This window comes from Embiotoca jacksoni, unplaced genomic scaffold, assembly GCF_022577435.1.
Source record: "Embiotoca jacksoni isolate LCO1_2020_lvr unplaced genomic scaffold, fEmbJac1.0.p SCAF_44, whole genome shotgun sequence".
Taxonomy (NCBI): domain Eukaryota; kingdom Metazoa; phylum Chordata; class Actinopteri; family Embiotocidae; genus Embiotoca; species Embiotoca jacksoni.
Window position 1 is genome coordinate 542,518 of NW_027185397.1, and position 16,249 is coordinate 558,766.

At 42.2% G+C, this 16,249-nt stretch overlaps 1 protein-coding gene across 1 annotated transcript in view; it reads right to left on the reverse strand.

Annotated features, from left to right (window-relative positions):
• The window catches only part of cfap299 (cilia and flagella associated protein 299), a 78,246-nt gene that overhangs the window by 11,659 nt on the left and 50,338 nt on the right, over positions 1–16,249 (reverse strand). Inside the window, exon 4 of the mRNA XM_069169301.1 lies at positions 9,865–10,007. Coding sequence (XP_069025402.1) covers positions 9,865–10,007 — 143 coding nt within the window. The remainder of the gene's footprint in view (positions 1–9,864; positions 10,008–16,249) is intronic.

The following is a 16,249-nucleotide window of genomic DNA, read 5'->3' on the forward strand; positions in this document are numbered from 1 at the left end:
GTTTGGCTGCTGCGTCATGACGTGCTCCAACTGACTGATTCACATCCAATTCAATAGACAAGAAGTCAGCTTAATTTTCCTATGATTAACTGAATGAGAAAGTTGCATTGAAAAAAAACAAAACTGTTTTAATGATTTATATTAGTGGGATTAAATACGTAGAACATCCACCAAACCTGTTTGTAGGATTTTGGACTGTTCTCTACATGAGCTGTGCTTACTGAAGCAACCAAAAAAGCCCTTCGTCAGCTGCGCTGCACTTAGACCTGGTTTGAGCTGGCAGAAGCGCAATTTAACCCCAAAATGTACACAAAAACTGTGCCGCACAAATGCATCATTACCGACGCACCCTTTGTTGCACCCGTCTCAGTGAAATAGAAACTCGATGCAAGCATGGAAAACAGCCCCTTACGCTGCCTGAATCTTTGCTTAGACTTTGCTTAGAAATGTTCACTATGACGAGCCACTTAACATTCAGATCTGAAAGACTTGTATGTTTTCTGGTAATTTGCTTATGAAGACTTCTGCTTGCCAAAATAAGCACTTGGTACTTGAGCGAGTTCATACTCGCTCTGACAGACTTAAGACTTGGACTCTTCTTGTTTGAGTTTGACCAGAGACTTGATCTGTTGATGGACGTTAATTTGATACTTGACATGGACTTTAATGACTTACTTTAGACTTGACTTGAATTACTTGAAACTTGTGTTTGACTTCATTGATTCAACTAACTTACCTTGGACTTGACTCAAATGATGTGACCTGAGACTCAAAAATATCCAATGACAGTGTGGTAGAGAAAGACAAACAAAAGAATTACTCCCTGTTGTCCACTTCTGTTGGGCCTGACTGTAGTTTGTTCCTGCGTATCTAATACATTTCAGAAAATGGAACATCTGATTTCTCAGCTGTCTGTCATCCATCTCCTGCCAGCTGTGAGAGCAACCTTCCTCTCCAGGAAACACACTGATGCATAAAATTATATGATAGGACAGGAGATCTGGCATTTTTTTTCCAAGTTGCCAACCCAGCTGAGTGAAGCAGGTTCAGAATAGATGGCAGCAATGCCCCAAATCTGAAATACAAATTGAGGTTTTTCTTTTAAAACTTAAAATTATATTGTCTCAAATGTGCTTTCAGACACGTGAATCCTTCTTCTCTTTGTAAATTAGATCTGACAGTGTTTCAGAGACTATTTATATCAAAGTGCCATGCAACAATTAACATTTTTTGGGTCAACCACTTTTATTCGGTGGTGAACCGCTTACTTTTGCAAGAGAGATGGGACAGATGGGAGATATTTTTAATCACTGAACATGAAAAAGACTGCAATGCTGAGAATTTTGTTCCGAGGTTACTCGGATATGTTTATTGGACCCACCTCCCGCACTGTCACATCTGAACTGTCACCGGGGCAACGAACTGCACGGTCAGTGCACTTCTGGTCACTGAGAAAGCTCCAACAGCTGGATGGCACCACACCCAGACATATGGACCAGTAAAAGTGTGAGAACCTGGATTTGGTGGAAACAATGACGGTGCTCAGCACCCGGTCCTGGTTCCCTATGCATTTACCACGGCTCTTTGACACGTGCACTGTGTCCTTTTACTTTCCATGGTTACCGTGCTTAGCTCTATTGTTATCTCCAGGCGGTCATTTTCCAGGGTAATGTCAACAGTCTCATTATAGGGCTCCGAGGAGCTGGACTCGGAGCACTGGATGATATATATCATAAAGGAGCAAATACCTAGCATGTGTATTCGTTCAGCCGTTTTTTCTTTTTTTTTCTTTAGTGGCTGCAGAATACATAGTCCTGCAACTGTTTCTGAAGTTAATGTTTCCAGTGTAAATCACAAAGGCCTCTTCAGCGTTGAGAGGAGTAATGTAATGGGTTGAAATTACGACTCGGCCTTCTGGGGGTGTCCTGGATCTAATTCAATGACAAATCATAGATGGACCATGTCAGCTTGACAACCTCATTAATAAACACAAATGTACCCACCTAAATATTCTTCATGTCTTTTTCATTATTTTTCATTTCACCTGAGAATTTATGAATGTCAATTCTAAATATTAGAATACGACGTATGTCTTTATTGGCTGTGAAAACTGTCTACTCAGGCACTTCCGAGTTCATGTTGTTCTGATGTTTATGTTGTTGTGTGACAAAAAAAACGTGAAATCAGAAATAGGAGAAATCAGCTTAAAGTACATATAACGTTTGTGTTGCTTTGCAGACGCTTGCTTTAATCTTAAAACCGAACCTGTCGCATTAGCTCTGCATGGAAGTGATGATCATGATTAATATGATTTGGTGCTTATTCCTAATAAATGCCAACTGAATTCCTTTTCGATCTCAGACTGTTGGCTGGACAAAAAAAAAATAAGGCATCCAAAGGTGTCAGCGTGTGACACAATATTTTTAGCTTGTTGTAAACAGATCAAATGAAAAAATAATAGACAGACAGATCAACAATAGAAATGGTAACTGCATCCCTAAAAGCATTGACCAGTGTCTCCCTGCAGTATAATAATAATAATAATAATAATAATAATAATAATAATAATAATAATAATAAGGGACATAACATCTCAGTGAAAATCAGTTAAACAGATTAAAATTTTCCTTCATGTCCTCCATAGAGCTACACATTTCAACTTAGTCTCAAGGCCAAACATGAAATAGACACGTCGGTCCACTACAGCAAAACGTGAAATAGGCACGCTTTGGTCTGTCTAGCTGTGAAAATTACACATTTTCCTGTAGTTGACGAAAATGAAACATACTGCATGCGTAGAGCCGTGTGACTTACAGGGAAATGGTGGTTGGGTTTACCAAATAAGCACATGGTTGGGGTAAGGAAAAAATGTAAACGTGGTTGAGGTTCGGAAACAAAACAACTCAAATAGGAAAGAACAACTCAACAAAAATATTCTCACCTCCTGGATTTGAACGTCATCGTCCCGCATGACAGTCTGTGACTAATGGCACCGAGTGACCTCCCCTACATCTTAATACTCCAGAAACCTGCTGTCTTTTGTTGGCTGTGTTGAGACCTTGGTCACATGATCCCGCGTCACATGACATTTTTACATGCATGTAACTTTCACACTTGCAAAACATGTAACTTTCATGCCTAGACAGCCCAAACACTGATTATTTCACGTTTTGCTTCAGTGGACCGGCGTGTCTATTTCAGGCTTTGCCGTGATACCGGGTTGAACTTTCACACTCACACATAGGTTGGGCACATTACATAATGCAGAGACCAAACTGGGCGTTCTCCATCTGACTGGAGCTGAAAAGGTTAATAATGTCTGGACTGAGAGGGATTATGGGTTAAACACTGTTTGTAAAAAAGAGCCTAGAATAATACAAGTGACCAGTCGCAGTACCTCCACTCATATTAAAACAATGGTCACTAATTGCCATTTATCATTCTGGTATGATAAAACCTTCATCTGAATTTTTCTGATTTTACAGATCTACTTTCCAGCCAGCAAAAATGTCCAGTGCTGGGTTTTTAATTACATGGACATGACATAGAAACATGGTCTGTGACGATTGTACAACTGGTGGAACATCAAAAACAGAACAAACTAAACAGTGTGATTGGATGTAACCCCGAGGATCCAGCCAATGGAGTGGACATCAGCTGTGATGGCATGAAACGTTCTGGCTTACCAGCAAATATTTATCAAGCTGGCAAACTCCAGTGTGATAGGATATCTCACCGACCCCCATTAAAGCCGGGACACACTGCTTCGGACCGGGCCGCCCAAACACCTTCCGAGCTGGAACAGTTTCTCTTTTGCATTAAAAGTTTAAAATGGTACAGCAGTGCAAATATTTTCACAGCAGAAAATTAAACCAGACACAAGTGCACTGCCGAGGCTGAGCTTGGAGGCAACATGGTTCTGGCTCCAGAAGAGGCATGCGCTATGTTTCAACCCAGCTGATCCTTCAGATTCAGTGTTTCAGCCGCTCACTAGATGCACACGGAAACCTTTATACTATTCAACAGATTTGTTGGACAGATATTTAGACAAAACCCAGCAGAGATTTTGGACACTTTTTTCATGAGAAGACAGAAAATGTAAAGTAGAAAAGAAGAGTAAATCAATTAAGACTCTTATAAAGTGAATGTTGTTCACTCTCAAAGTCTTGACTGAACACAGGGACCGAAGAGAGCGGGAGATAAATAGAGGCAGGAGGGGAACAGCTCGAGTGCATAAACAGATGGTCACTTTGCTGGTGAACATTAAATAGACATCAGAGATGCTGTAGGCACATCTGGAGTGGCAGGAAGCTGGCTGCACCAAGCTGCAGATCTGTGGGTTAATTAGATGAGGGTCGGGACTTCAGTGTGAGTTCACGTTTATGTCGGAAGCTCACAAATTAAGACTTTTAAACACTCCGATTGTTTAACCTTCCATTTTCAGTATCAGTGTCGGGTTTTAAAAGCTGAATCCAGAGTTTGCCTCTAAATTACAGCAACTAAAGCAGAGCAGTTACCATAATTATCTGGATGTAGTAAGAGAAGTCGTATTCTACTATCCATACTATAACTATTATTGTTTACCGCTTCCCGGATGTAAAACGTCTCCAGAAAAAACCTGGACAATTCTGTGCTTGATTCCCTTTAAGCAGAATTCCCCTGCAGGTCAGAGGCTTCCAACATGTGCCTTTACAAATGATGTTTATATGACCCACCCACCCAGTGTGCCTGCTCAAATAAATCAAGGCCAGCATTCTGTCCTCTTATAGAATCAATGTAAATGAAAAGATCCCAATACAGTATGTATTTTAAAATGTACATAAGTGTAACTATATCACATATGACTTGTTTTTTAAAGCCTCATGTACGACAAAAGTCTAAATATACACTCTCCGGAAAGCTGTGTAAACTGTACTTCCTGTTTCCACAACTGATACACAGTCGACACAAACTGAGTAGTGACATGATTGTGTTTCCACAGTTACATATATTTTAGGTTAAAACCATTAACTGTATATAAAAGTGTTCGTAGCTTCTGGCTCGGAAAAATGGTTCCAATGCAGAAGTTCATTAAGCTGCAGTACCAGCGAGTGCCACTAGAGGTGGGCTCCAAAAAGCCTCCGGCTCCATAGACTCCCATTCAACTTCTCTCATCAAATACAAAGTGAATAAAATGTGTCCATCAGTTATCTCGGTGTTGTTAGCTAAAGTCACTCCTTCTTATTAGTTTTCTGGAGGTCCATCTGAAAATAATCCCTCATTCATTAGAAAAGAAGATTCAAGAAGACCTGTTTTTGGGGGCGTGTCTGTTTGATTGACAGGTCTGCGGTGCAGTCAGGTTACAGCTATCGGTGGGCGGGACGTAGTATCGTCAGGTTTCCAATCAGATCGGTCAGATCCACCGCTGGCTCCTCCCCCAGCTCGTCCAAATATGGTCACTTCCTGCTCCAAACCGCTCCGAACTAGTAAAGATGGTGACGGACAGAATCTGAACTGGAGGATTCATAACGTTCACAAACCAACGATGACATCACTGATGGTCGATGACATCACTGATGGTTGATACTTGGTTAAAACTGATGGTTGCAGTCAGAAATAATGATGTAAATGTTTTCTTTTTTTTTTTAAATCTGCACATAATGCTGCACTGTTTCTGAATTTGGGAAGGAATGAATGGAAAGGTTAATGTCGAGAGGAAAGCATGATGCTTTCAATGTTTCATTATTTTGCAAAAGGCCAATGACACCTGTTATATAAAACTAGAAAGGTAAATATTTGCTTTACTTATAGATATTTCCTCCAGACACCTCCAACCACTTCTTTCTTTTGGTCCTTTAAATTCATATACTTTTCTCCCACAAGATCCTCTGCTGCTGCTCTTTTCCCCCCTGAAGACTGCGTACGTGAACCTATCCACCCTTCCTCGCTGGAGGTGGGAGGTGGAGGCCCGAGCTGGCGCTGGTGTCGCTGCTCTGTGTTCTTTGTGGCTGCGGTGGAGGAGGAGGGACAGGATTCAGAGTCCTGCGGTGGGAGGTTTAGTGCACTGAGTGGGCAGCAGCTCCAGCATCTGCTCCCTCTTAGCGGCAACCACACTGGGTGTTATTGTTCCCGACAGAGATGAAAAAAGGGGGCCGGGGTTGGGGGGGTGGAGGATGACATAGGAGAGGAGAGGTAGCAACCAGTGAGCGTATGCTTAGAAAAGTGTAAAGTAAAGACAGAAAAATTTGTAAATGTGATGCAGTAGACTTTAAGTAGGTGAAAAATGACACTGAGTGTGGTGTGAAGTCATGTCAGATGGAGTGGGTGGGGTGGAGGGGTGAGGTGGGAGCCTCATACAAGCATCATTAGGGAGTAGGTTGTACCTCCAGGCATGCTCGCCCAATGACTCACACCTCCAGCTTGTTAGGACTTCTGCTCGGCAGAGAGGAGGTCGAGTTCAAGGACACAAGCAACGCTGTGTCAGAGCTCATGTGAGGAATGGATGAATAAAACAACAAAGCTTCACATGTTCGACACTTCGGTTTCAAAGGAAGAGAAAACCACTTCCACAAATAAATCTGTCATTCCTGTCTTTTCACTGATATCTTAATATGCATGCAGTGGTTATAAAACTACACGTCACATGTCCAGTGGATGGAGTTCATTCGCTGATAAAGACCAAGAGATGCAGATGTTGTCACGTTTCATACAAAAAGTAAATAAGTAAAACGTATCGCTATTGGAGCTAAAAACTCAAGTTGAATCAGGAAGACTATCTTTATATCTCATTCTTCCTCAACTCACTCTCTCCCAAATCTCTAATCACATGACCATGGGGCGTTTCTGGTAAACCAATCAAACATCACCACAATCTCAATCAGCCAATCGTTCCCTCGCTGTCAAAGGTTTGAATCTGTCTCTCTCTTCCGGATCAGCTGTCCGGTCCGGGCGACCCGCTGTGAACCTCCTCCAGGTCCAGCTCATCACATTCTCCCGTCATCCAGATCTGCGGTCACAAGAACCACCAACCTACCCAATGCTTATCGTTGTGTCTCTCTATGCTGTTCTTTTCTCTCTCCACTCTCTCTTTACTCCAACCGGCTGAGGCAGATGGCCGACCCCCCCTGAGCCTGGTTCTGACAGAGGTTTCTTCCTGTTAAAACAGAGGTTTTTTTTTTTCCTGCTGGGAGTTTTTTTTTCCCTGTTTAACAGGGTATTTTCCTTCCATCTTGCTCAAGTGGGAATTGCTAATTGTTGGGGTTTTTTCCTTTATAATGTATATAAAAAAAATTAATTTTATTTCATTTCATTCCATTACCACCACCACCAGTTTCAAGACCCTAAGGTTTTTTTTTTCATGTACTACGCACTGGTTCACCCCCTTTAAATATCGTGACATCACAACGGTGTCTAATCGCCAAAGACTCTCACATCCCTCATGCTTCTCGTTGTTCTTGAGGATGCCAATAAATGTTGTTTCTGTTCCCTCAAATCGAGTCTCTCCTGATTGAAATAATCGTTGTGAAACTAGAGTATTAAAACGCCCCTTTCATTGGTCACCGTCTCGGAGGTCGTACAGGCTGTGAGCCATTTGGCTGAACTCTGAACACAACCGTGGATGCTCTCATTCTCACCCCGGGCCAGTTGTGTTTGTCCTTTTGGGATTTCTCACAGGTATCTGAAATGTTGATAACATGTTAGTAAAGCATGAGTATGTGGAATGTGGGGATGGTTTTGGCTCTGCTAATCTGCTGACAGCTCTCTGTGTACACAACTCCCCTGATGGGCTGAGAATTATAAAGATGTCACCTGCACCACGGAGGGATGGAGGGAGGTTTTAGCTTACAGCTGCAAGGTCAGCAGTTCATGTGTGGTTTGTCCAGGAATCGTGTGACTCTCACTGTCCCTGGAAATAACATTTCAAATAATTTCAACCAGTAAAGGCATCTGTGTGGGTTAAGAAAACTGTCCTCCACCTTCAGCAAATCACACTGGATTGTCTCATGGGTCATGAATCTGACACCAAAGTAAGCAACACACAAACCCGACGTCAGACAACCTGTTTTCTAGATACTCACAGAATTACAGTTTATTAGCAGCAGCTGATTATTATGTAATTTTAACTGTGGCTAAAAATGACAAGCTGCTACCGGACTGTTTCAAACACTAGTTTTCACTTGCATGTGCCAACAAATACTCACTCTGACAAAAACAATAGAAATCTGCAAGGAAAGAATTACATTACCATGATTGGTTTTGTTGTAACCAGTACTGGTCCATTAAAAGACGCCCGGATCAAACTGATCATTTGGATTACTGAGGACATTTTTTATCTCTCTATTCACTTCTAAACCAGGGAGAGACTTTAAAATGCCTTGTTTGGATCGAGTGAATGTTTCACTTTCACCTTCATTCGATCAATTGTTTCCGCTCTAAAACCTGAACCTTCCCAAAGGAGTTGTGTTATCTTGAAACCACTGACAGATATTCACACAGAAACACCAATTCTGAAATGTCACACCAGTTTGACACATGAAGGCGTGTTAACATAGAAACCCGACATCAAAAGCAGACGCAACACCGAGATCCAAAAGTGGTTGTTGGTATATTACCCGCTGGGCAGCGGTACGTGTCGTTCCCGTTGGTATGCCGCTCCTTCTGTAAGGTGCCGTGTACCGACCCTTGGTGGTGACCAACTCCTTCAGCGGTACGTACCTATCCATGGAGGCATGCCTCTTTTCCACTGGTACAAACTGTCTGACAGCATTTGCCACATGAAAGTGCTATGCCATGCAGTCTGTGGCCAAGCCACATTATACTGGCCCTGCCCCCTAAAGTGGATGCATATTTGATGCGAGTGACTGAGGCTTACAAGTACTGTCCTAAATGTGTTTTTTTAATGTCTTAATCTTCAGTTTGTTGTCTTTATTTACAACGTTAACGCAACATCGCGCTTCAGGGGGCGGAGCCAGTCTAACATGGCATAGCCTTAGACTGTATATAAGAGTGGACGTACCTTCTGGCTCGGAAAAATGAGGCCGATGCAGAAGTGCCTTAAGCTGCAATACCAGCGAGTGCCACTAGAGGTCGGCTCCAAAAAGCCTCCGGCTCCATAGACTCCCATTCAACTTCTCTCATCAAATCCAAAGTGAATAAAATGTGTCCATCAGTTATCTCGGTGTTGTTAGCTAAAGTCACTCCTTCTTATTAGTTTTCTGGAGGTCCATCTGAAAATAATCCCTCATTCATTAGAAAAGAAGATTCAAGAAGACCTGTTTTTGGGGGCGTGTCTGTTTGATTGACAGGTCTGTGGTGCAGTCAGGTTACAGCTATCGGTGGGCGGGACGTAGTATCGTCAGGTTTCCGATCAGATCGGTCAGATCCACCGCTGGCTCCTCCCCCAGCTCGTCCAAATATGGTCACTTCCTGCTCCAAACCGCTCCGAACTAGCAAGATGGTGACGGACAGAAGCTGAACTGGAGGCTTCACAACGTTCACAAACCAACGGGTGACGTCATGCTGGTTGATGGTTGGGTGTACCACTTTATATGACAAATGCTTTTTGCAAAATATTTTGCATTTTATTGTGTTGACATATTTACTGCACATAATAACAAGATCAAAATTGTCTGCTTTATTTATGGCTTTAATCGTGCCTTTCTTTCTATTCCTTGTAGATGCTGAGATCACAGCAGCTGCTGCTGTACACACTTACTGTAGTGGCCTCTTGTGAAACTCCTTCAAAACCCATATTGGTGTCTGAGGACAATCTGAATCTTTAATACTAGATAATAAGATTACCTTACCCTTCAAATCTTGTCAAATCCCACTCAAATCAAGGCCTCCCCAACCAACCTGGACATGTTACAATGGAAGGAAACTTACCATAAATCCGTGCGTCCTGGCATGAGCCGCTTCTTTCCGCTGAAATATGGTTCAAAATCTTGGGTCTTGAGTCTGTGGGCGTAGTCTATATAGCCAGACACTTCCTGTCCAAGGGTATTCTGATCCCTTATGAAAATGACCGACTATAAAAAGAGAGAAAAAGAAGGAAACCCTCTGTGTAAATAATCACGGCCTCCTGAGTAAAAACCAGTAAGGCCGATGTCACTAGTGGAAAGTGGACAGATAGACGGGATCTGTTACAAATCCTCCCACTTTGAAATACTAAGGCTCGTGTTTTACTTTGAATCGGGTTCAAATCTGAAATGACTGCAACTGATGGCATCCTGCAGCAGGCTGAGCTCAGCGAAGTGGGCCGTCTACAAAGTATCCTGCTCCGATAAGTGCGTGGGACCGAATCCTTCGACTTACAATAACTGAAGTCTCAGTTCCGTTCCAACACACCTACAGTCGGGGCAGGAATGTAGCTCCAAATGACATGAAACGTGGAGTCCTGAGTTGAAACTTAATCCAGTGAGTTGTGTGAACAGTTACGGACCTTTTCGTTTAAATAATAATGGTTGGGGGGTAAACCCTGGGAGGGGGAGTCCAGTTGAAACAAAAAAGGTCCTATAAATGAATGTAATTTGTTTCGTGTTTCCATTCTCTTTGTTGCTCTTCTTGATGTTTCTCCTCGTTTTTGCTGTTAAATGTTTTTTTTCCCCTTTTATTCAATAAAGGCTCAGAGGACCGAGGATGTCATGTATTGCACAAATTGTTAAACCCTTTGAAGCAAAGTTGGGATTTCAGACGAAGTCAGTGTAGTAAAATAACATGAAGATGACAAACTGGTGCCCTGATGTTTTGAAACATCTTTAAAAAAAAAAAAAGTCTTTGGACTCGATCTGAAATAACAGAAAACACATCAAAGACAGGCAGAAATATATTTCAGAGGTCCCACCCAAAGAGATCTGAGGATAATTAGGATCCTGATCCGAGCAGATAACGGACTCTAAAAGGCACTTGAGATAACAACAAATGAACTGCAATCAAATTATACATACATAGGTAACAATTGAAAAGCCCTTTCATCAACTCATCTGGTTTAGTAATCTAGCAGCCGTGCAAGAGTGTAACACTGCGTCTTTTACGCACAAAATGTCAGGCAATGTACTGCCACCTGCTTAGGCCATTTAATTCACGATTGGAAAGTAAATTATTCACACTCAAAGCTCCCGATGCAGTTTGTTTATTCACACCATCAGTTTCTTTATTAACAACATCAGAGTTGTTGGAGCACATTGCTCTTCATCGTGTTGTTAATAAATAAATTGCATCTGGATCTTTAAGTGTGAATCATTTACTTCTGTTCACTCCTCAACATGATTCCAGCTCCTGATTTCATTGTATTGATGAGTATTCTTTGTTCATGTTGACATTTAATTAATGTTAGTGTTTATGAGATGCAGGTTTTTGTTTGACCCTTCGTCTTATTGATTGCACTGCTTCCTACACTGGGCAACTGTTCTCACAATACCAGGGGAGGAGTTATTTAACCTCTTCCCAAGACAATTGAAGACAAGACAAGCCTTTGGAGGCCGACTAGTATGACTGCAAATTTGGTGATTAGAGCCTGAACCTGCAGACACGTTTGTCAGTTTCCTCCTGTGTAGAGTTTGGCTGGTGATGTCGGCCTGCTCCTTTTTCAGTCATTAGAAACAGACAATACGCTGCACCACAGCTGTTTTAACAAGAGGAGCTGATTTGATTGGCCATAATTGAAGTCGGCTGTGAGACGCCTTCTAATTTTCTCATCCCCTGACTTTACCACTGCGCCGAGCTACACTACAGATGCGCCTGCGTTTGTGTTCACCAAAATACCAAAGAAGTCGGCCACATCTACTGAAGATCCTGCCACACCTGACACCTAACGCTTCACCTGCGCTGCGCCTCGGCAGATGAAAATAATACCCTCTGTTTTCCCTCAAAAAACAATGATCCTGTTGTGATTGTGGCATCACACATGACCACAGCTGATTGTGCATCTGCTCCAATCCGCTAAGGTATAAAAATACAGACCGAAGCTCCACTGCAATACAGTCGGACCCCACATTGACTTTTTGACCCGTCTTGGCTCAGCTCATGAATCAAGTCTTGGTTACTATTGGAAGGAAGCAGACCTGTTTAGAGCTCCTGTTTGATGCCAAGAAAAAGTGAAGCGATAAACAGTGACTGTAAAGCACAAGAAGCATACTTGATGTTTATGTGAAAGAAGGAACATTTTTAAGAATTTATTCAGAAGAAAATAGTCCAGAATTCCAACTTAGCTTTTCAGAAATGTTCTGATATTTGATTAAAGCATGATGAGTAAAGTGCAAAAAGGTTTGGATTTTCCAACACAAACACATCATATAGATCTAAAGAGAGTTTCCTGGCTGCTCTTTGAAGTGAGTTCAAACCAGACACAACCTGAGGAAAAAAGGATGACAAATGGTTTTGTCACCGGATTCAAACAAAGCAAACGAGAGCCGAGTTGTCCAAACCCCCTCGGGTGACAGCAGAACATGAAATGATCTTTTCATGTTGATTTGATGGTTTAGATAACACATGATGACAATGGATGGGAAGAACTCCAAACAGAGGGCACACTCAGGTGTGAAGAGGTTGTTTTGTCTGCCTTCACAAAGATAAAAAGGCTCCTTTTCTTCCTTTCTTTTCTGCCTCGTCTTGAAAAGGAGGAATCTTTTTGTGTTGACTCGTCTTGTTTACTCGGAGCATGAATGAGTCCCACTTGCCGGCCTACAGTAACACAGTAAGAGGATCCTTGTGGAATACCTCGGCTCGTGATATCACATTTGTATAACTGTCAGGACACGGGCCATCTGTGGATCCCTTTACTAAAAAGGCATGAGATAACTAGCACTCCAGAGCTCAGAAGAAAAGAGGACTCCTTTCTCTGCGTCTCTCAAACGTTTAAAACAGATGCTATCAGTTTCCCAGCTGGCTGCAGGCCTGAGTCAAATACCCTATCTACTGCCTTCTGTCCTCCTGCAGCCAGCCTTGAAAATACATCTTTAGGTGGAGCCAGAAAAGAAGGCGAGAACCATTTAGGTAATGGTGCTAAAAAATAAATACAAATATCAGTTAGATTTATCTTTAGTGTGTAAATCAAATGAGCCTGTTCATGTTTCACATCACACAGCAACAGTTAAATATCTCAGCTCTATAACACCTTTTGTTCTTGGCTGTATTTAGATTTTGTAAATTAAATGTCTCCAACTGTGAGACAATTACATCAAGGCTACAAAAACTGATTTATGTAAAACAGGCTTCTTCTGTATAATCAGTTTTCTGTTTTACTGTCAGAACCTAAAGTTCTGGTTCTGTGCTGCCGACCTCATCATTCCTGATAATTCCAAAATAGCTGAAATCATATAGTCATGTACAGATTCTGTCAAGCTTATTACATTCATATCTATTATTGTCAACATTTTTAACAGTCATGGCAACACATGACTGTAATGAGTTGACAAGTTACAAATTAAGATGTAAAATCTGCCCATTTTTCCACAACAAATGTTAAGGACTCATTTTAGAGTTTCTTTTTATCATATCATATAAAAATCTACAACCCCGTTTCCGAAAAAGTTGTGACTCTGTAAAATGTAAATACAAACAAAATGCAATGATTTGCAAATCTCATAAACCCATATTTAATTACAAAAAGACCAAAGACAACATATCAAATGTTGAAATGGAGATATGCTCATTTTGAATTTGATGCCAGCAACATGTCTTAAAAAAGTTGGGGGAAAAAAACACCTGGTGGAACATCTGACAACTAATCAGGTTACTATGGCAACAGATCAGTAACATGATTGGGTATAAAAGATGATTTCAGAGAGGCAGAGTCTCTCAGCAGTGAAGATGGGGAGAGGTTCACCACTCTGAAAGACTGTGTTGGAAAATAGTTCAACAATCTAAGAATAATGTTCCTCAACGTAAAACTACAAAGAATTAGTGGATTTCATCGTCTACGGTTCATAATATCATTAAAAGATTCAGAGAATCTGGAGAAATCTCTGAACACAAGGGACAAGGCTGGAAACCAATATTGGATGGTGGTGATCTTCGGGCCCTCAGGCAGCACTGCATTAAAAACACACTATTCTGGAGTGGAAATCACTGCATGGGCTCAGGAACATTTGTGAAAACCATCGTCTGTGAACACAGTTCATCGCTGCGTCCACAAATGATGTTAAAACTCTCCAAAGAAGAAACCAGATAGAAACATGATCCAGAAACACCGCCGCCTTCTCTGGACCGAGATCATTGAAGATGGACTGAGGTGAAGTGGACAACTGTCCTGAGGTCTGATGGATCACAATCTGAGATTCTGTTTGGAAATCATGGACGCTGCATCCTCCAGGTTAAAGAGGAGAGGGACCATCCAGCTTGTTATCAGCTCAGTTCTAAAGCCAGCATCTGTGATGGTACAGGATGCATTAGTGCACATGACATGGGTAGCTTGAACATCTGGAAGGAAGCATTAATGCTGAATGATATATTCAGGTTTTGGAGCAACATATGCTGCCATCCAGACAACGTCTCTTTCAGGGAAGGTCTTGTTTATTTCAGCAGAACAACGTCCAACCACATTCTGCACGTATTCCAACAGCATGGTTCTCTAGTAGAAGAGTCCGCTGATAAACTGGCCTCCTGCAGTCCAGACCTGTCAATCACTGAAAACATCTGGAGCATCAGGACATGAACAATACAACAAAGGAGACCCTGAACTGTTGACCAGCTGAAATCCTCCATCAGGCCAGAATGGGACCACATTTCACTTTCAAAACTCCAGAAACTGATCTCCTCAGTTCCCAAATGTTTCCAGAGTGTTGTTAAAAGAAGAGTTGATGCAGCTCAGTGGTGAACATGATCCTGGAACAACTTATAGAGACGTGTTGCTGACATCAGATTCACAATGAGAAGATGTTTTTCATGAAACATCAACATTTCTCAGTTTTAACATTTGATATGTTGTCTTTGGTCTATTTGCAATTTAATGAGTTTATGTGATTTACAAATAATTGCATTCTGGTTCCATTTACATTTTTTCACAGCATCCCAACTTTTTGTGAAACCGGGTTGTATTAAAGATTAAAAATCCTTACTTAAGTTTGACACAAAAGCTGGAAAAAAATACATCTTAACTTTTGATATGTTCTTTGATATTTGAGTGACAGGAATCAGGAAGAGCAGAACAAACGAGTCAGACTTGGTTATTTGCTGCAAACAAGCAACATGAGTCTCCAGCCTCCCTGTCAGAGGGAGCTGGGATGACCTCCACCTTCCACCATGGAAAACAAGTGGAGGCCTTACGTCACCTGCCTGCAATTACCAGGAACAGGTGCTGTGACCTCAGAGGGCAGCGAGCGAGAGGCCCCACTTTATGGCAAACATCAGTCTCATGCCTCAGATGCTCGGCGCTGCGCAGGTTGTGATACTTAATATTCAGTTTGCTCCTCTTTAAAAAACTTTTCTTTAACAAGTGACCTTCAATATAAAGGTTACATAAACTAGTAAAGACCAGTAGACTGGTGGTATTCTTTAAATCTGGGATCCATGAAACACAACAAAGCGCCTCAAATCCTTGTGGCTACCCCACCCTTAAAAAAATACATCTATGAACATGTTTGTGCGCTCAGAAACAAACAGTGAAACTCGAACTCTGTTGACAGTCGTAATATGAAAACTGTGGAGGGATCCACCGTCTTTTAACTCCCAGATGTGAATTACTCCACAAACCTTCGGCTAATCTTTCAAAAGCCCCACAGCTGAGGAGAGGGATTTACAAACTCAAGTCAAACAGGAGCTGACAGCGGGCTGACACATACTGCGCCACGCCTTTGTGCTTTGACAATGTCCTACAGGTGGCGACACAAAGGCCGGACCACCTGACATCCTGCGGCATGAGGAGCGGGTGTTTGAGTGTGTGTGTGACTGTCGGTGTGTGTTTGCGACACACAAAGAGGAAAAAACTAGCAAAATAGTGGAGCTAACTGTCCGCGAGGACCGCTGTGTGTCCGGTATTAAGTTTTGTGTTATAATCAGTCCATCCAGGAAATCTTCATCCTGCGATCGCAATAAGTAACGCAAATTGAAGCAGACTCCACAATATTTGTGGGAGCTTCACACGCACACACACACACTGACACCAGCAACCTGTCTGCTGGTACCCCCACCCTCCAGCCCACCCCACCCCTCCAGTCCCTGGGAACAATCCTGCAGTGTCAGGGAGCTGTGCAGGTGTCTTGCGGTGTCAGCTGCCGTGCTGTTTATTATTGGTGGGCTGCGCTTCAGGAGGAGTCCCGGGCCATCACTAACA